A 21,347-nucleotide genomic window follows, 5' to 3' on the forward strand; every position below is an offset into this window, starting at 1 on the left:
TATCTAGTGGGCCCTGAAGCTAATGTAATTGTGCCCACCACAGTGACGTTAACACCTGTCAATGCCCACAGAGCGCTTCTGAGTGGGCATTTACAGATTTTGGGTGGGCCTTGCCCGCGCAACGCTGAACGGAAATGAGGATGGAGCAAGGGCTGGGGAGTCTTGTGTATACCCATGCCACCCTCCCACGCCACAATGTTCCTCTGAGCTGGTGGCCTTTTGGAGCTTGCAGTCATTGATATTCAAAGAAATGTCCTCGCTAGGGCACAGAAGCAGGTGCACCACCGTACCATTGACTGGCCTGTCCTTGAATTCCACAGCACCATATCTGAATTTAAGCCATCTGGGTAGATACTCAGCTTAGGTACCAGACCGGTAAGCCTGGCAAAGACTTGATTGTTGTTTACTGCACGTTTGTGATGCTCGCAATATCGCTTGCACGGGCCATATACTTTATGCACTATGGGCCAGGGTAGTTGCAACTCAGCATTGATGCACAAGCAAGATTAACACATCTGAAGAAATGCTGCACAGTAACATGTACAGAAAATTAGGTCTGCGTAACTTTTCAAAATGCAGTGTTTTCTCGCCACGCCATGCTTTTGACAGACAGACGATGGAGACGTGTATTTCATGTGTTCATAGTGCTAATTCCTGATTCGTGGAAAACGCTGGAGACGTTAACTATTCTCCACATCAGTGACCTCACGGTCCAACCCTATTTTTAAGACATCAAGTGAAATGGGAGCACCTCTAGCTAAACCCTTTGGGTTACATTATTGATACATGAATACAATGGGCGGCTTTGACTAGGTTTCAAGTAACCAGTTCCACCTTGACCTCAAGACCTTGGGTAACTTCATCAGCTTGGTTCTTTGACAGCATTAATTAATAAAGTGCTCGCGTTTGTGTACATTTCGGTGTAAAGTGGCACCCCAAAATAAATGTTAAATTGTGCTACATTGTAGGTATACTACTGATAAACATTTTAAAAAGAATTACTGTTGAGCGTGGACGATATTTAGTCGTTAATCGATGAGATGGTGTTTTCGCGTTATATTATTTTTGACTCATGTTCCTGCCAACTAGTTGTGCACCCACACCTCAGGGCACGAAAGGGTCCGGCAGGGACAGAATGTGGTGTTCATAAAGCACACACTGCTCAATCCCCTGGGGCCTTCGCTTCGGAGGAAGTGGAATGCTAAAGATGGCAATGGCAGCGTGAGCGTCCTCGCGCCGTGCCCACAGGTACCAAGCTGTTCCAACTTTGTTCACATGCACCAGCCCCTCACACTTTGGGAGAATTGGAGAAGTAATGCTATACAAAACCCAATTACATTAGATTGCATGGCCTTACTTTTTGATGTGACTCCACTGTTCCTTGCAGAATTACATTTCCCATATCAACTCACATTGTTCACCTATTGTCAAGCAGGTAAACCAACAGAATAGAATAGATATTTTGCATATACTATTTAAGGTACCTCTGTGTTTTTATGCACCTGCTGCAGCCATCGGTGTGCAAGCTGTGGGTCACAGGTTTGTATCCTGGATGTGCCAGCAAATCATGAAATTCATCTGAGGTTGATAAACTTATTAACATTGAGATGGTTCATGCCCTCCTGTGTGGAAAGGGATGGGCAAGCAGGAAGCTGCTAGTCAGTTTAAATCCCAGAGACGATTTCCAGAGTCCCCAAGCAAGCAAATGTTGGAGCAGCAAGCAGCCCCACGTGTGCTGAATTGTGTGAGAAATGGGAAAACAACTAAAGCAATGTGGTAATTGTGGCAAGCCACAGAATGAGGCAAGCAGCCACCATGCCTAAAATGAGTTTCTTCTCCTCCCCTACCTCACTCAAACTCTGTAGCAGAAGGAGAACCTATGGCCATGGCCCCGGCTAATGGTGGTTTGATTGGTTTTCATCTACAAGGGTGTGAAAGCACTGTTTTTTTAAAAAATATAAAATGATGCATGTAATTCTGTTTCTGTAAGGGAGGGCTGTTAACCAGACTCCCTTTCCAAAATGCTCCATGTCAAAATTATAATGCACACATGTGACTTGCTGTAACCGGTTCAGTGAGATGACAGTGTCAGCTCTGCTGTGGCACATAGCAGGTTCAAAGGTCGTCTGTGCATCCCTGACAACTGGAGGGACACAAATCCACTGCAGGCAGAGTTAGCAGTTTAACATCTGCGCCCCAAAAAATAATAGTATTCCTAATCAGTTTTGTGTCAGGTTAAGTTTTAAATACAAACATGACTGGTTGTGGCATTGTGACTGATAAGAGCTCACAATTATGCCATATCAATTTAAAATCACACCACTCTCAACTCTGTGAGCATGGATTCATTTGGTGTGTATTGGTGTCTAGGCTGAACGTTCACACAGATTCCTTGTGGGACAATAGCCAGGATGTGGTCTCCTTTGATGCCCCAGTATGGAAGGACACACCTTCCCCAGGGCATAGAAACATCCCCCGAGAGGACTCCTGGGAATGGTATTTCGGAGGCAGCACACACCAAAGCCAGCCTCAGAACAGGGCACTGATCACTGGGATGCCTTTGAAGCCAGCAGGTATTAGAAAGGGGTGGTGTTAGAGTAGCCAGAGAAGGAAGGTAGGCCTGTAGAAGAGTCTGGCCATCCTTCTTTATCTTAGGGTACTCTTCCCTTTCCTGTTCCCTCAATTTACTGCAAGCAAGATACTCTTGTTGAAATATCATAAAGCAAAGGGCACTAGTTATAAACGAGGTTGGACCCCTTGCAGCAAGCTTGTTTTGAACCAATCCCTTGTGGCATTTGTCCATAAAAAGAGAGGGGTAGCCCACATTTTTTGATTCACTCCTGGACCATCAAAAAGGGTGCAGTTCATTTCAAATTCTTCTGCCGTAGAGATGGAGTCAGAAGACAATCAAACACGAGGACACCATTTGGGGGTCGACAGGGGAAGCAACTGCGACCCCTGAGGTCTCCCTTGCTACCCCTGTGGTCTATCTTGCTACCCCTCAGCTCATGGCTGGCTGTGGCCAGTGTCATGTGGCTCTTTGTTTCTGGAGAGTGGTTGGCTTTCTTGTTCTGGCCTCTTAAAAAAAAAACAGGAGGTTGCACTAGTGTAAAACTTTGAGCAGTGAGTCTAAATAAGAATGAATAGGAATAACATATGATTTGTCTTTCTGGGGGTGAGTCCCTGATTTAGTCTGTTCTGAAACACCTCCACTCAGCTTTTCATCCTTCTGAGGTTGATAAATGAGTACCAACACAGACTGGGTGATATTGTATGTATATTTGTGCTATATAAAGCTCTTAAGGGTAAATGCTTTATAATAACACATTATAATTTGTCCTTGGATGTCTGCTTGCATTCACAGTATTTTTGTAATATGGGCCTATACACACTGATATTAACTATACACATGGTGATCCATTCTTGTATGAAATGTATATTGCATCATACTGATATTGTAACCATATTATTCGCTGTGTACTTAGGAACAATGCTATGTGGTGTCCCTTCCCATTTGGTCCAGCGACAAAAGGTCGTGTTCCTTTGTTTCTCATGATGTCACTTCGGGGTTGGGTCAAATGACATCACGTACTCTGATGTCATCAGAGGTCAATGGTCGTGTGATGTCACTTCTGCTACCCCTGGCATTTTGTTCAAATGACGTCTCTCATCAAACAACACATTTTGTTCAAGCTGCTCTGCATGACTCACTGGGGATACAAGGAGAAAAATGTATCCAAGCTGTCAACGTGCTGTATCCCAACCAGACACCTCTGGTCAACCAAGGCCAACAAACTGAACCTTACATGATAGGCTGGAGTTTATCATGATAAAGGACTATTGGCCACACTTGGTGAAAAGTTATGGAATAAGCTACCACGGAAGAAAAAAAAAACAAAAAAAAACGCTCAAATGCATACAGGTGCGAAAGACCATTTTGACCAAGAAGCCATTGCCTGCACAAAATGAAGAAAAGTGGATTCATAACTGATGGAAAATCTCTGCCCAGCAGCCGCTGGTATGCGGCTTAAGTTCTGTCCAAGAAGGGCCCACACATATGCATTTCCCCCTTATAACTTTGAAGCGTCATGGCTGATAGAAGCACTTTATAAATCACCAAGACATAATGTTCATGTTTCTATGTAGCGCTCCATGCGGACGGTCTCTACTTTAAGCCTTGTAACAAAAATGGTTTCTTATCCTCAATATAAATGGTACGCGGCAAGTCATTCAAGTTAGAATGGAGGTGGCCCACCTTTTATTCTGAACAGGCTAGCTAGCATGAACAAGGCTGAGCCAACTACAAAAGTTGGACCAGTACAACAACAAAAATGTTATGCCCAGTTTTGGGCCGCACTGATGCCTTACCGGCAATTAGAGCAGCTGGGAAACGTCGGGTCGTCCCTTTGTGTCGCCTCCCTTTGTTGCAGCCCCCTTAATTATCCATGAGTGTTTCTTTTGTCAGCAAGCTCTTCTTCTGCACAAGAGCCATGGCCCGCAGCCTTGGTCCTGCGTCTCAACCGAGAGAGCCGCGGCCGCTCTCCTCCTGCTCCACTTCCCTCTATTTACATTTTATGGTGTAGCTGCCAAGACAAATGGAGTTAAACGCGCCTCCGCTGGCACCTTCCCGAGGGGATTCGGAACACGTTTCCTTGGTCGGCTTGTCAGCCACTTGATCCTCCTAACTGTAGTCACGCGCTTATTGACACGTTTCTGAAACGCGCCACTGGAGCCAACCGCGAACGCGTTCCGTGATGGCGTCACAGTGCACGCGGGTTGTATGACGTCGTTATCATGGAAGCGTGACACACGCTCCATTCTGGGTCACTAGCGGCACATTACGTGAGGAAGGTTGCAGGGAGTCTTACTTGTTAGAACTGCTATTTATTTATTTTATTTTATGTTTTGCATTTTTAAAGCGCTCACACAGCCCGCGAGCATCGAGGCGCTGTTACAGGAATTGTTTGTTTACCACTAGACCGACCCTGCAAGGGCTACTGAAACCGTTACCGCCCTGTTTACACCAGTGTAGAACAAATTAACCCACTTTAGGAAACTAGTATGGAAATAATCGGAAATTGTTACCTGGCTTCAACAATCAGTCAATTTGCTGGAGGGCGGCCTGTAAAGGCCTACAATTATGTAAGCAAAAATCAGTTTATTTTGTACTGCTCATGCTTTCAGGTGCACAACGGTTCTAGCAAGGTCCTCAAAAAGATAGCCCAATGTTAACGCTAGCAAGATGGCTGAAAGGCTAATTAGATGTAACAATCTCTCCTTGCAACGCAATTGAAAGGGACAGACTTGGGGCAATATAGGTTAATGTTAAAGGATATTTGTACCGCACCCTATCACCAACGGAGTGGCCCACTGGCGCTCTGGCGGGTCTGAAAAAGGGAGGGGGGGTGAGTTAGTGGGAGTAAGCTGGAAAAGTGCAAGAGAGCAGTGATGTGCTGTAGGCGGCCTCAACCCGGAATTCTGTTGGCTGGGCTTGGGGTGTTTTCCGGTCGGTAGTCTTCGTGTGCTGTTGTGCGAGTCTATGTGTTCTAGCAACTTCCTCTGATGGATGAAAACCAGAGTCTAACCTGCTTAAATCCTAGCAGGGCAGCCTCTGGCATCCAACTAAGGACCACACAATGAGTGCCATAAATCGGGTAGCAGCAAACTAAGGTGCTGGGATAGCCCAGGTGTAAGTGCTATATGGAAACAAACACGTTTTGTATAGTCCAATGCAATATCAGTGAGGCCTTTCATTGGTTAGTGTGTTCCTGGCTATGAGAAAAGGCAGGAAAGACATTGCAAAGTACAGAGGCAATGGGAACTATTCCCGAAGTGTGAAGAGTGCCGCAATGCTCCTTGCCAAACTCCTAACTAGAAGTTGTGAACAAAGCCAGCGTGGGTAGCACTGTGCACACAAACACAGTGCAAGGGGCCGGGAGCACACCAGTAGTCAGTGTGAGCAGCAGCTCAAAGTTCTTGTATAGAGACTGTCAGGAGACAGATGCACATCGGCTTGTGAGGAGCTTAGTTCAGATCTGAAGTGTTAGGGACTTGGGCATATCGAGTAACTGTGCAAGCAGCTTGGAGTACATGGAAAGGGTGTGTGAGCAGCTTGATGGGTGCAGATGGCCAGTGTTAGGGTCGTAGGGCACATGGACAGACTGCGTGAAGAACAAACCCGGAGCACATGGCTAGACAGCGTAAGGAGCTAGAAGCACATGGATAGGCATTGATGAGCCAGGTAAACGTGGACTTGTGAGAAGCTTGATCCAGATGGACAGGCAGTGCTAGGAAATTAAGGGACATGGATAGACCGTGATAGAAGCGTGAAGCCCAGGTCCAGACAGTAAGAGGTTGAAGCAAATGAATGGACAGGGTGCAGATTTTAAAGCAGGTGGATAGACACTTTGAGGAGCTTGTAGCACATAGATTTGTGAGGCGCAAGACTTAAATGCACAGTGTTAGGGTCTTGAGACCTAAAGGAAGATGGTTTGAGGAGAGTTTGAAGCGCACAGAGATAGTGTGTGTGTGTGTGTGTGAAGCTTGATGGGTGAAGATAGACAGTGTTAGAGAGTTGGGGCACATGGACAGTTTAAATAATGTATGGACAGTATTAGGAGCTTGTGGCATGTGTGTACGCAGTGTGAGGAGCTTAATACAGATGGAGAGTCAGTGTTTAGGACTTGGAGAACAATGAGAAATAAGGTGAGGAATCTGAAGCACATGGTTAAAGGTAAGGAGCTTGGAGCACATAGAATTGTAAGGAGCTTGATTCACGTGGACAGAGTGTGAGGGATTTGAGCCACGGGAGCACATAGAATTGTAAGGAACTTGATGCATGCGGACAGAGAGTGAGGGATTTGAGCCACAGGAGTACATAGAATTGTAAGGAACTTGATTCACGTGGACAGAGTGTGAGGGATTTGAGCCACAGGAGCACATAGAATTTTAAGGAGCTTGATTCACATGGATAGAGTGTGAGGGATTTGAGCCAGGGAGCACATAGAATTGTAAGGAGCTTGATTCACATGAACAGAGTGTGAGGGATTTGAGCCACAGGAGCACATAGAATTGTAAGGAGCTTGATTCACGTGGACAGAGTGTGAGGGATTTGAGCCACGGGAGCACATAGAATTGTAAGGAACTTGATTCATGCAGACAAAGCGTGAGGGATTTGAGCCACGGGAGTACATAGAATTGTAAGGAGCTTGATTCACTTGAACAGAGTGTGAGGGATTTGAGCCACGGGAGCACATAGAATTGTAAGGAGCTTGATTCACATGAACAGAATGTGAGGGATTTGAGCCACGGGAGCACATAGAATTGTAAGGAGCTTGATTCGCATGGACAGAGTGTTAGGGATTTGAGCCACTGAGCTAGTTTAGGGGCTTGGAGCACATGAGCAAACTTTGATAGGGCTTTAGGACAGAAGGAAATACTGTATGATGCACTTAGAGCACATGACAAGAAGTGTGAGGATCTTGGGGCACGTGGATAGACCATGCAAGCAGTTTGATGGGCATTGATTGGGGAATGGTGAGGCGCCTAGGGCACAAGGAAAGACAATGCAAGAATCTTGGTTGCCTGAAAAGAAATGGCATATTAAGCTTGAGAAAACAGGGTAGTATAAGGAGCTTAGGATACATTCACAGCCAATGTGAGTAGATTGAGGGCACATGGACAGACTTTGTGAGGCTCTCGGGAGACAGAATGCAGCGCTGCTGTTTCATACCAATGACAGCTGCGAACTGTACAAACAACCCATGACACTGCCATTTAAAAAGAGGCATTCCTTTGCTGTCCATCACTTGTACTTGTACACTCTCCTGACCCCCCTCAGCACCCTTCCACATGCCTGACCTCCTGAGTTGCCTACTGGAGTACGACCAGCCCATCCAATTCCTTATTCTCAACAAATGCACACACACATTCTAAGCCTTTTGTGAGAATGTTCCCATACTCTGGACTTTGGTCCCAGAAGGCGTTCCCACCACAAACGCATTGAGACCATATTAATGGGAAAAGACGCTGTATAAATGACGACTACTCCTACTTCTTAGCAGAAGCACAGTATACATTTAATAGGACAGTACTGGAACCTCTCATCGTAATTGCTGTGCGTTTAATAATAGGATGCATCAGTACTTCACTGTAACACTGATAACATTTCAGTAGACCTTTATTGGTTCTATACTACTGGGCTGACATCTTTTGTTTGGGCCATGACAGCTCTTTTTTCCAGGGTAAGAACAACTTTAACAGGACCTGCACTAATCGGTGCAGCTTCTGTATTCCAAACAGCACAATACCAGTGCATCTCAGCAGTACTTCTGCACATTTAATAGGACAGTACCAGCACTTTTTCATCAGGAATGCCATACATTTGAATGGGACAGTATTGGCACGTCTTTTCAAAATGGCTATACTTCAAGTAGGGCACACAGAGTTGATATTCCTTCAATAGAGATGCCTCGCTCGTATAATTGTGACTACGGGGCTCTTAAGGTACCGTTAAAACACATCTCAGCAAGGCTGTTACACTGTTGTGGCAACAGTACTTGCACTTTCTGCCTAGTGAAAATAGTTTAAGCAGTTCAGGAGCAGCACTTTTTAGAAGGGTGGATATACTTTGAATAGCATTTCCCAGAATGGCCCATTTATGTTTAACTGAGGCGTCGTATATTACTCAATGGAGGTCCCAAACATCTTACACAAGAATGACGGTATTTCCCAATTCTGCTGCTATCCTTATCCTGTTAAGTAGCACTTCTTAGAAATGCCCGTCTTGCCTATTTATAAGACCAGCAAATTCATAGCAAGGCACATATGCATTTTACAGAATTATTGCAATACTTCTTACCCGTGCTATTGGAAATGCAGTGGGCCAGTACTCAGCGGGACTATACCACTTTATAGCAGCACTGCTGTTCTCAGCAATGGTGTTGTATTTTTCCTGCACAATATCAGCAGTTCTATGAGGTTTAATCTGTGTTTGCAACAGTACCACCATCATTTCTACAAGGGTTTGATCAGAGGCCTCTTTATGTGAGGCAAAAAGGTGCATTTCCCCTATGCCCCCACCTTGGAGGGGGGACCCACAAGGCTGCCTGAGCTAAAGATGTCAGTTCCCATTGGTCCCCAAACTTAAATAGCACACTTCAGGATATGTTTAGAGTTGGCCAGGGGTGTTGCTAGGTCTGGAAAAGATCTGGGGCTATGCTACTGTCCAGACTGTCGGGACTGGGGGCTAGCTAGACTTTTGGTTGAGTTTCTATCCGGGGCTACAACCAAAAGACCCGGAGCTATAGCCCCCTCAGCCCCACCCCTAGCAATGCCTCTGCAGTGGGCTGTGAGACTCAAAAAGCATTACAGGATGAATTGATCAGAGCAGAATGTGTCTGTCAACAACAGACAGGCAATAGGTTTAGTGTTCCCTCTAACAAACATAGTATGTGGTTTCACTACGGCGCAGCTCCTGTAACATTCTCACCTTTCTGGGGGATTATATTGATCATGTGCAACAACCAAAGTTGAAATACATATTGATAAATGGTTCAGGAGTTAGCTCAGAGTGCTAGGCACTCATTTCAGATATCTGTGTTCATATGCAAGATTACAATACCAAATTCCAGCAAAGCCGACTCAGCCTTTCCCGTGTCTGAAGTTGATAAACCTGCATGCATCTGTTTTTTGTTATGTAGCACAACAGGTGTTAGTATCACCAATGTACCTGTGCCAGATAGTGGTTGCTATAGAAACTAACATAGCATCAGATCGGCAAAGGTCTAGACATGGTTTTGTTCAGATGGGGAGTTGGAAACCTAGATAGCAACTTCTAGTGATGAGCATAAAGTGTTTTTCCAAGAGGTGATTAGTTTCCCAAATTGCAGACTGTGGAAACAAAGCTTTCATGCTTGTATCCTGGCTTTGCCAGCAGATGATACAGTGATCCTGCACAAATCATCTTACATTACTGACAGTACTGTTCTGTGCACTGTGAACAGGTTTGTCTTCTGACATGCTGGTGGAATTGTGTAGCCCGTTACCTGTTCTTTCTTTTTTTATGTAGGCCATTTGAGTGCAAGGGGTTGTAGAGAGAAATCAGTGGTCCAGATATTGCCTACTTCTAGCAATCATATTTGATGGTCTGCTTATATGACACAAAAACGTGTTTTTTTTTTGTACAGTTGTGCATGCTTTTAAACAGCAATATGACAAGCCTGTGTTTTGGGTGTATGTAAAGTTTACCAGATGTCATCTGGGTTTCTCTTTTGTATTTTAAATATCACTTCAATTACAGAAGTGGTAGTAATATACTTGCCTTGATGATTAAGACAATGCAGCTAAAATAATTCCCATTTTGCATAATATGCCTCTATAACGTTTTGTTATTTAAACATTGTCATGTTGGATTGTGTTATTTGTGTACTTTCCATGTCAGTTCTATAAAATGAGATCCTTTTAGTTAATGGTAAAAACTATAAAAGAAAGTGGTGAAGACATTTCAGAGTGGGTGCGAATCCCAGCTTCACCTCGTAACCAATGTGTTATCCTGGGCACCTCAGTTAATCTGGTATTGCCTAACCTGTCAAAAATGCTTGTCTGAACCTTTCAAAATTGTCAGCCCTTCAGAGTGATTTCGGTCTCCAGCTTTGATCTTCAGAAAAGCCTTATTCGTGGTTTCACTGGCTATAGTGTTGCTTTCTCTAGACTACTAGTGAGCATTGAAATACTGTGCAGCTACTTATTTATGTGCTCACTAATGGCAACAGTACTTGAACACCATGTCCCCCGTGTAATGTCTGGATACGGACTCCTTCCTGCTAGATTCTAATCCTAATCCACTATTTATGCTATGTTATATGTAGCTTTCACTTTCCTCCCAATTGGTTTTCTGTATTTAAGTTCCAGCATTTTTGCATTCTGTGAGTTGTGTCTATTCTGGATTATGTGCACCTTTTTCATGCAATCTGTTTCCTGCATTTATACTATAGCCAGTAAACCTTCCTTGGGGCTGCTATTGATGAAAAGCTTCCTGCGCCTGAGCTAGAACAGCAGTATCCTCGCCATGGACTGCTGAGGCTGCACTTGAAAGGCTACTTGCTTGTCATTCTGATTGCAGCAAGAATGGAGAGGTCAAGGACCAAAACGGAGTATCCCTGCTTATTCAGATTGCTGCAAGGCATCACATCACGCTTTAAGGGCTGTGATGGCGAGGAGGGGGTGCGACCAGATAGTGTAGATCCCTTAATTCTTTTAGTTTGTTGGAGGGGCTCCCCAAAAGTGCTTAAAATGGCCCTGGGTTGGATAGGTTTTACCGGAATCTATTGTCAGCGCTGCGGTACCGATTGTCAGCGCTGCTGTACTTTTTGGGTTTTCTGCCCCGTGCAATGGAGCTGGCACTTCTCAGATTTGAATGGGCCTCTATCTACACCGACGGGAGGGGGCAGTATAGATTTCACGAGGGAGTGCCAGTAATTCACAGCAGGCCGATGCAAGCATTGGCCACTGGTATTGCAGCGATAATGCCAAAAGGCATGTAGCCTTTGCCTGAATTAAGACTCGGTGACAACAAGGAGCCCGGCGGCGCCCCCCGCGTGCCCCTCCCTCGCCTGCGGTTGCGAGGAGCCCTCCGACCACTCCCACACAGCCCCATCATTATATCCGAGTCTCTGAGCGTTTTACAATTAAGTGAGGTCACGGCGTAGGGGTCTTGCGTGTCTAACCACATTAGGGGATTTGACGTCCAGCAGGCCGGTGCCCTGGGGGAAAGACCAGGCATTTCCGAGCATCTCTCGCCTCCGGGGATCCGCTGCAAGTACAGACCTCGGAATCTGTTCCCGGGAGGGAGGGGGGTCGGCCGCCAGAAGCAGGCACCCGCGCTGTGTTCAAGCACCAAAGATTCACGCTTCCCACGGAGTTCGCAGTCCGCTTTCTGCCCGAGTACAGCAATGCCCTTCGCGGAGCAGCTCCAGTGACAACTAGTCCAGTAATGACCATTAATCTATGGCACACCAACCCGGGGATATTCCGAACAGTGGGTTATCTAGTACCCGTTTAAAGGACCGGAGAGGTTGAAAGGTGGAGCGGATTGTAATCCATAGTCCAAAATCCACATCCTTGTGTTCGGTCACATAATGTTCTTGCCGCACTGACCGATTCGCAGAGCATTAGCCCCTCAGCCAAGCCTTCATTGCCTTGGGTTACAATCCCATGGATGCTATTTTTTTAAACAGTTTCTTACAGCTAGAAAAGCACGGGCGACGAAAATAACCCCTCACGCCGCCTTCTGGAACAATGTGTTGGTCACCCGCTCTGTCTTTGCGGTCACGCTTTAGCGGCTCCACTCGGTCTGCACGCTGGCGGCGGGATCACCACTTGCACGAGAAGCCGAGCCGCGAGGCTTTGATTCAACTGAAGAAAGTGCACATACTCCGAAGAGAAGATCTTCGATTTCTCCACCAACCAGTGACCTTAGAGCAGTGTGACCAAGACTGGAGACTGGCAGCCAACAGTGACCTTAGAGCAGTGTGACCGGGGGTGGAGACTGGCAACCAACAGTGACCTTAATGCACTGTGGCCAGGGGTGGAGACTGGCAGCCAACAGTGACCTTAGTTCAGTGTGACCAGGGGTGGAGACTGGCAGCCAACAGTGACCTTAGTGCAGTGTGACCAGGGTGGAGACTGGCAGCCAACAGTGACCTTAGTTCAGTATGACCAGGGGTGGAGACTGGCAGCCAACAGTGACCTTAGTGCAGTGTGACCAGGGTGGAGACTGGCAGCCAGCAGTGACCTTAGAGCAGTGTGACCAAGACTGGAGACTGGCAGCCAACAGTGACCTTAGAGCAGTGTGACCGGGGGTGGAGACTGACAACCAACAGTGACCTTAATGCACTGTGGCCAGGGGTGGAGACTGGCAGCCAACAGTGACCTTATTGCAGTGTGACCAGGGGTGGAGACTGGCAGCCAACAGTGACCTTAGTGCAGTGTGACCAGGGTGGAGACTGGCAGCCAACAGTGACCTTAGTGCAGTGTGACCAGGGGTGGAGACTGGCAGCCAACAGTGACCTTAGTGCAGTGTGACCAGCGGTGGAGACTGGTAGCCAACAGTGACCTTAGTGCAGTGTGACCAAGACTGGAGACTGGCAACCAACAGTGACCTTAGAGCAGTGTGACCTGGGGTGGAGACTGGCAGCCAAGAGTGACCTTAGTGCAGTGTGACCGGGGGTGGATACTGGCAACCAACAGTGACCTTAGAGCAGTGTGACCGGGGGTGGAGACTGGCAGCCAACAGTGACCTTAGTGCAGTGTGACCGGGGTTGGAGACTAGCAGCCAACAGTGACCTTAGTGTAGTGTGACCAGGGGTGGAGACTGCCAGTGTAACCTTGGCACGGCTCACGCCGCCTCCCTGATATAAAGGGCAGTGTTTTCCAGCATGCAGTTGAATCAAAGTATCCGGTCTGCTTATTTCACACAACCCGTGCATGCACATTGACCCCCTGAGCTGTCTTACTACAGCTGACCGATACCAGTCACAGCTACCAAACGGGTCTCAACTAGGGCGGGCGTTTTTCTTGACTGGCAGGTCTCCGTCACTTCCGTAGACACTCTCAGGCACCCTCTGCCCCAGCTCGTATCTGGGACTTGCCGCCCGACCGTTAGAGCTGGCCGGGAGCTGGTGAAAACACCCTCAGCGAGCCCAAACCTCTTGTTTTCCAAGGCACTGATGAGAGCTGTGGATAATTTTCTAAGTATTGTCCTTGTTCAATTACCGTTGTTTCACTCCTCTAGCGATCAGGAATCGTTGTGCCAGTCTCAGTGCCTCCCCCGGCACAGCCAATCGCTGAAGCCCTGCACACAGCCCCAGTCCCACACACGCTGCAGTCTTTCTGCCAATCTGGGGAACGCTGGACGATCGCACAACCTCAAACTCTTCGGCAATCCAAGCTCAACATCCCAACATCAACCGTAGGCCTTTCACCCCAGTCGCACCCGTGCCATGGTGGAAGGATCGCTGACTTGTCCAGGCCTAGATTTGACGTAACGACAGCACCTTCAAATGATAATCCAACGGGAAGCTCTGGGGCCTTTAGACGCCCAAAGCACAAACAAGAGAACCGAATAAGTGAACACAAACACACACACGCTCGCGCTGACCTCCTACAAGCCCAACACACACCCACACCACGGACACATGTGTGGCTACAAAGACGGCCAACACTGACCGGCACACACCTTATGCACGCGGTGAACATACCTGAACTTTCTAACATGCACAGACACAATGCACTACAGGGATTCTTTTGTAAGGTTCAGAAACACGAAATGCTGACGAGAATAGACATATACTGAGGATGGGATGGGCTTCTGGGTATCCCGCATAGCTCAGCAAGCAGGGGCAGCCAGTGAGGGATGGATGCAGGACCAGCACATCACCCCCACACTATGCCCTGGGACCCGCAAGAGCCACAGTCCTGGGGGTAGAGGTGCCAGGGAACTAAGCCTGTGTGTTCAAGCAGTGAGGGATCACCTGCATAACAAGGGAAGTGGCCAACAGGTTGCCATTTTCCCTGTCACTGACACCTACATGGCTGGTTGGGGGGGCAATAGGGACAGCAGCCGCCTGGGCACCCGAGAGAAGAAGGCGGCAGGGCACCAGCTGGGGGCCATACCTGTCAGAAACACTCAGGTACAAAATAATCACCCCCCCCCCAGGTGTCTTTTTGCCCCCGGCACGTTTTGGGCTATACGTAGATGGGCAAGAACAGCCCCGGCACATCACGGCAAAGACCCTGTGAAACGAGCCCTACTGTGACAAGTCCACACAGACCACGAAGAATCCTAACCCGGGATTACACACACCCCCCACTTGAGAAGATGGAGTAGTGAGGCTCAAGCCTTGGTATCAATAATCACAGCTGATGGATACCATAGATCAGCAAGAAGAAGAGAGACAGGGCCAGGCATGCTTGCTTGCCCTCGCTGCACAGAGAAGGAATAGAGAAAAGTTCGAGAGAAAGCTGAAACAGCCGCCCTTCCCTCCCTTTAAAGAGCAGACATGGGTAAATGAAAACAAAGCGCGAAAAGCACGCGGTGCGATCAGGCAAGAGGAGAAAGGGAGCACAGCGCTTCCCAGCAGTCGCACGTAGGCTGACGGCATGGATCAGCATCAAGTTGGCTCTAAACTGGAGTTAGCATCAGCTTGTGTCCCTTCTCACCTGGCCCCATGATGCCCAAAAGCATATCCCGAGTTTTGCCAATTTGGGTGCTTTGTTGTTGTACAATAAAGCCTACGGCCTTACGTGTCCCCACACACTGCCTGTACGGATATTGCAAACAAATATGTTACAGTGGTGTTTTTTTTCTTTCTATGACTGCTGATATGAGACGGTTTATATAGAGTTAGAGATGTGGTTGGATCCCCGGGTGAATTGGCGTTGGATCAGGCTAGTGCCTCGGTCAAATAACGACTTTTGCCAACATGGTTTTTAATGGTTTTCTTAATCAGCAAAAGTGGGCCTGGGTGTTAGGTAATTGAGCGCAAAGCCAACGCGTGTTTCGACAAGGGGTCTTTATTCAAGGCAGAAGAGAAGGAGCTGTCTGGTCTCCTTGAATAAGGTGCTGGTTAGCATCTGTGGGGCCTGGTGGGCCGCTTCTGCAGTAGGGCTCACAGTGCTCTTTGGACTGCTAATATGAGTAGGTTTGGGTGTTTTTTTTATATAACTCCGCATTGTGACACTTCCAGGCTTACAACCTTTTGCCCATTATATATGCCCCACAGTGCTTTTATGCACATTTCCCAAACACACAGATTTAATGTCCAGTAGGCATGTTTGTATGGCAAGTCCAAACTAGCGCCTGACGTCTCTTAGTGTTATACTAACCAAGCGCTTCTACCCTTTAAGCAGGCACTAAATAGCTCCCAGCTCCTGCCAAATTCAAATCATGCGTGTTGGACACACACCAAAACACGTACACCAGAGAGACCCACAAATGCAACATGGATATTCAGACACGTTCCAAGACACACAGCAAGGAAAGCCACATAGACACAACATGACGTGGGTAATATCACGCACTCTAAAGCAGAAACACAAACTCTCCCTCTTACATGCACAGATATATACGCACTTACCACACGCCCAAGAAAAGTGTGCACACAACGTAACCCACAATCACACAGAACTCAACCCACAATCACAGAGAACTCGTACTGCGCACAGCGATAGAAAACAGTTACACACCAAGTTTGTGCAGTGACAGGAAACATAGACACACTTTGAATACAAAACCTGGACTGACAGAAAGACATGCACAATCTAGTCCATTACACTCACAGACACAAAACAGGGGCGTTCGTAGCTGGACGCCTCCCCCGCCCCCACACACATGGTTAAACACTCCAAGCGATGGAGAATATGAGTGGGGGCAAATGGGGCAATTAGTTCAATTACTGTCTGTTTCAGTATCCACCTAGACTACAGAAAACGACCTGCAATTAAGTGGTGTGTGTGAGGGGTCTCTGAGGCGCATGGACTGGGGAGGAAAGGCCGGCAGTGCCACTGGGGTCAAGCTTCTGCCCCAGAGCTGGGGTCTTCGTGGAAAGTACGCCATCCCAGAGCCTTCCCCGCACCCCGCCCCCGCCACACAGCGACAAGAGCAGCTCGCGCGCCCCTTAACCCTTCATGAGCGCACGTGTTTCTCATCCACTGCCAATAGTTAAACGCCAGGAGACACCCCCCGGGCTTACGGCATGTACCCCATAAGCAGCCAAAACCGCACACGGGTTCTGAGCAAACCACCATCTTCCCCACAGGCCGTAAACCCCACTCGCCGCGAGCGTGTTTCGGGTTCGTTGCTTCTCCGCAACTCATGCATTTACCTGCGCAGCACATCTACATGACGACAAACACCCAACCATAGCAGGTAGTAAACACGAGCTCCCTCCGCCCCACCAGCTCTCCTGGAAACAAGTGTGTAGTTGTCTCACTGGTCATTCCTTTCGTCCAATGCTGGTTTCTTGCCTGGGTTTCACATAGTCCGCGAGCAGGGTCGAAAAGATGGTCTCGCTGTGTATTCTTTTAATTACTTCAAAAATGCATATCCGTCCCAGGAATAACAGGGAACCGGTCATTATCAACTAGTACCACGCCTTATCCGTGCCTGACCACCACCGTGACAATGCGCACTGAGCTCGGGAACCGCACGGTGCCAGCCAGGGGAGTTGCTAGGTCTGGAAAAGACCCGGGGCTATGCTGATGTCAGCACTGTTGGGACTGGGGGCTAGCTAGTCTTTTGGCTGTAGCTCCTAAAATTCTATCCGGGGCTACAACCAAAAGATCAGGGGCTATAGCCCCCTTAGCCCCCCCCTAGCAACGCCCCTGGTGCCAGCCATGACGCCCCTGCTCTTGGCATGTGTAGTTTAATGGGGTGTGGGAGGGGGGCATTATAAACACGCAACAGAGTAGCCTGGATCCCAAATTATAACGGGATAGGAATCACACACGGGGCACACTTTGCACTTTGCAGTCGGTGGGTACATGAATGGCGGGAGCAGTGAAGGTGCCCCCCTGTTTTAGCATTAATCATATTGTTTATACATGGAGCGGTTGGCTGGCACACGCACACATTACACCTGCAAGTAGTGGCAAAGTACAGCCTTCTGACTAACCAATTCTTTTACATTTTTGCACACCGTGCGTTAAACCAGCACCACGAGAGCTTATCAAATGCACATGTGAATAGTTTGTTTGCTGTGCTGATTATCACTGATTGGGATACTGTGATGGCTCAGCTTGGGGGGTACTTAAGAATGCATATTGTCGTATCACGTCCCTTTCTTTGTGCGTGCCGTACACCTCCTTGAACGCAGCTACAGGCATAGCCCCGCCGATGAAGGCGTAAATATTGACAGTGTGGGTGGGACGTGTGTTGATGTTTCTTTTCACTGCCCTGATTAGCGCCCTGGCGGTGCCCGCACGCGCCGCTGACGCACCGCTCCGGGGCTTTGCTTACCTGCTTCGCAGAGTCCCAAGGCGCAGATCAGCAGAAGCAGCAGCAGCGGCGGCGGCGGGGTCCGGGCTGAGGGAGGCATCGCTCCCCCGGCGGAGCCCCAGTCTCTCTCCCCACTGTTCCTCGGGTCCCGACCCGTCCAGATCCGACCGGTAACGCCGGCAATCAGTCCGGCAATGGTCCCACCAGCGACCGAAGAGACCGCTCCTCCTGCACTCCGTGTGTCCAGGCTCCACCTGGTCCTGGTTGCTTCTGGGTCAATGCCCCGGGGAAGATTAATGCCACCGCGCTCCCCAGAACCTTTCAGCACTATTGCCACAACGAGCTCCAGAGGAAAAAAGTACGAGACCCCCTACTTCAGTAAATGTCCAGGACCTCTCTCCTGCCCAGCGGTGCCAAGGTCCTGCGCCGAGCTGCTTGACTTGTACCCAACACGGTCGCTCTTCTGTGGGTCCTGGGTCTGACAGGGATGCTCCAAGGTGCAGGGCCTCGGTTCTCCGGGCGCAGTCTCGCTGCTGTGCCAGCCGGCAGTGCACCCTGCACTGTTGAGGATGCTGCTGGCACGCTTTCCTCTGTACTCGTAAGCCGCTAGCAGGGCTTTCGCATCTTTCCCCTGCCCTGCCTCTTGCACACTGCCAGTGAAGGTTTCCAGCCCAAGAGGAGCCGGCTATTAGGGGGCGGAAGGGGGGAGAGCGAGGGGCGGAGGCTGAGACTAGGAAAGGGGGGAGGCAGGGTCGAGCACGACAGACGACTGTCTGCTGCACTCAGCATGCGCCGCGGAACCCGAGAGCGATAGCTCACGCTTTAGCCTTGCCAGAGACAGCCTATAGTGGAGTTCTCAGGCAATCCTTTCTTTCTGCCCCTGGCCCCTATCTCTTCTCCTCGTCCTCTTACCCCGACTGGCTTCTTCCCTAGCTCTCTGCCTTGCGTTGTCGAATGTTCGCTTCCCCAGTGCCTCCTCCTTGTCCTAACGTCTCTCTGGAGTTACTCGTCTCCCCTTCTTTCAGTGTTCGCATCTTTTTTTTCACAACGGGTTGGTCTATGCTACTCTCTCTCTTCTTCTATCTCTCTTCCTTTTCACAAGTTCCTTTGCCACTTCATGTCTTCTTTTTTGCACTCTCTTTATTCCCTGTTCGGTGCTTCTCTGCAACCCACTCCCTGCCACTGTTCATTCGAGGCTTCCCTCGTATCTTTCTGTCTTTCGCCCCTTTGCATCAATCACATTGTCGCCCACCCATTCACCTCTTATTTATTTATTTATTTATTTATTTATTTCTATTAATCTGTCTCCCTTTCTATTGGCTGGTTTAATGCCCAGCGCTTATGCCTTTCTTTCACTGTCTTTGATCACCGTATGCCAACATGCTCTCGGTGCCACGAGTAAAAAAAGCAAAAGCGGGCGGATCCAGCTTCCCCTATCTCGCGCCCTCTCACTGGAATTTCCTACCACCCACTATCCGTGGCAAGGCCTCCCTCACCACCTTCCGCAAAACGTTGAAGACCACCCTCTTCTCATAAGGCCAGGCACACCTATTATATGACCAAAAGCAATATCTGTAACAACATTATGTTTTCCTGCTTCATTCACAATGTGTCAACAACCAGTACCATGCCTGTACCATGTAACTAAGTTTATTGCAAGTAACAGCGCCTCAATGCCCCTGGGCTGCTTGCGCGCTATATAAATATAAATAAATAAATAAATACATTTGTCCGACGTGCTCTTTCTCTTGTTCAGCCTCCAATACCTTTTCAATATTTCCCCGCTTTCTCTTTGTTGATTGTTCTGCCCCTCTTTCGTTCCTTCCCCTTTCTCTTAATGTCCCAGCGCTTCCCTATCCTCCTCCTACTCTTCTTCGCTTGAGCCCCTGTTCTCACATTTCTTCCCTGTCCGATCTGCTGCTCGCGGCAGTGCTGTCCGTTGGGAGCGACACACGTGCAGCCAGCCACCCTCTCGGGGCGTCGCACCCCCCACCCCGTGGCCGTCAGTCCATACAGGCCCTTGTGCCCTGGAATGTCCAGGGAGTCGGGACCGTGACTTTTGCATTCCAGTGTGATATTCTTCTATGAAGTGCACGCCTCACCTCTGTGTGCTGTGTTGTGCCGTGCCAAATGTGTACTTTGCTTCGGTGTACCAAGTCATAGTTTCAGTCCGAAAAGTGGAGGACCGCAGGCATGGTGTGCAAGCTGAAGTGTGTGCCAATCTGAGCCCGTGCCTGCCTTCGTGAACACGCTGGTCTATGTTGTTATATGCCATGCAGGCGTATAGGTATTGTGTGTTCGTGACACGACTATATGAACGCATTCTTACATAAATACGTGCACATATGCGTCTGTTCGCCCACGTGCGTCCATTTTAGGCGTACACATGTGCAAATATCATAGGTTTATTAATACTTTTGAGTAGGTTTCTGCAAGTCTTCGTAGTGTCTTCTGAAGGTCCAGCTGAGTGTGTTTATGTCTGCTTGTGCACATCTGCTTGTGCATATTTAGGTCGGTGCTGTGTTCTGTGTGGCAATGCGTGCAGATATGCGTGTGTGCGGATGTGTGTTTGCAATGCGCGAGTGTGTGCTTCTTGCGCGTGTCTGCGCACGCCTATGTGTTGGGGTCGGGGGCTCAAGCATGTATGTAGTGATGCCTATGTCGGCGTATGCATCACCCGCTGTGCGCATTAACGCCTGCATGCTTGACAGCTATGTATCTACGTGTCGCTGCGTCCCTGTTCCCGTGTATGCGCGATCCCGTCCGTGTCAGGGGTGGGGAGAGGGTTGGAGGAGTACATGTCTCGTCATAAATGAAGTGCAGATGTGCCAGGGGTTCCTAAAACAAACCCTCGTTTAACTTTATCAAAGCAGACACAAGTAATGCCCCCAGAGCAAGCTGCCAATTTACAGGTTCCCTTTTAACGTCCTCATTAAAATATATTTGTTGGTGCCCAGTAGGATCAAAAGGGGGGACATTCTCAGACAGGCGAGCCCTTCGCCTGTCTCTGCCCCCAGCCAACCAGCGAAATGCCGAGCCTTTATGTAAAAACAGGCACTTAGAGCATAAAGGAGCCATTTTTTTTCTTCTCCATAATGTTTCTGTGTGTGCAGGAGATTAAAGGCAGGCAGATTAACATTATTACAGGGAATGAAGTCTACCCAAAGCCCCGCAGCTAGTGGAGGGAGCAGCTACAGGCAGGCAGCGCGCAGGGGCGAGGTGTGGTCATTTTTCTCCTCATCTCTTCCTGCAGGAAGGATTCTGGCTCCAGGGCGGGAAGGTCCCACTGCACGCGCGGTTGAGAAGGGGTGCTGTTGTATCCAGGGCTGCAGGATCCAGAGCCCAGGACTGC

The 21,347-nt window shown here is 48.6% G+C and overlaps 1 protein-coding gene across 2 annotated transcripts in view; it reads right to left on the reverse strand.

Annotated features, from left to right (window-relative positions):
- The window catches only part of UNC5B (unc-5 netrin receptor B), a 427,137-nt gene extending 408,774 nt beyond the window's left edge, over window positions 1–18,363 (reverse strand). The window contains exon 1 of one of the 2 annotated variants that reach the window (XM_069610733.1): window positions 18,017–18,363. In XM_069610733.1, the coding sequence (XP_069466834.1) occupies window positions 18,017–18,095 (79 nt within the window). In that variant the 5' untranslated portion in view covers window positions 18,096–18,363. The remainder of the gene's footprint in view (window positions 1–18,016) is intronic. The other variant, XM_069610731.1, reaches the window with a different exon arrangement.
- Between the last annotated feature and the right edge of the window lie 2,984 nt (window positions 18,364–21,347).

Source organism: Ambystoma mexicanum, chromosome 8, assembly GCF_040938575.1.
Source record: "Ambystoma mexicanum isolate Mex_15411 chromosome 8, UKY_AmexF1_1, whole genome shotgun sequence".
NCBI classification, from domain to species: domain Eukaryota; kingdom Metazoa; phylum Chordata; class Amphibia; order Caudata; family Ambystomatidae; genus Ambystoma; species Ambystoma mexicanum.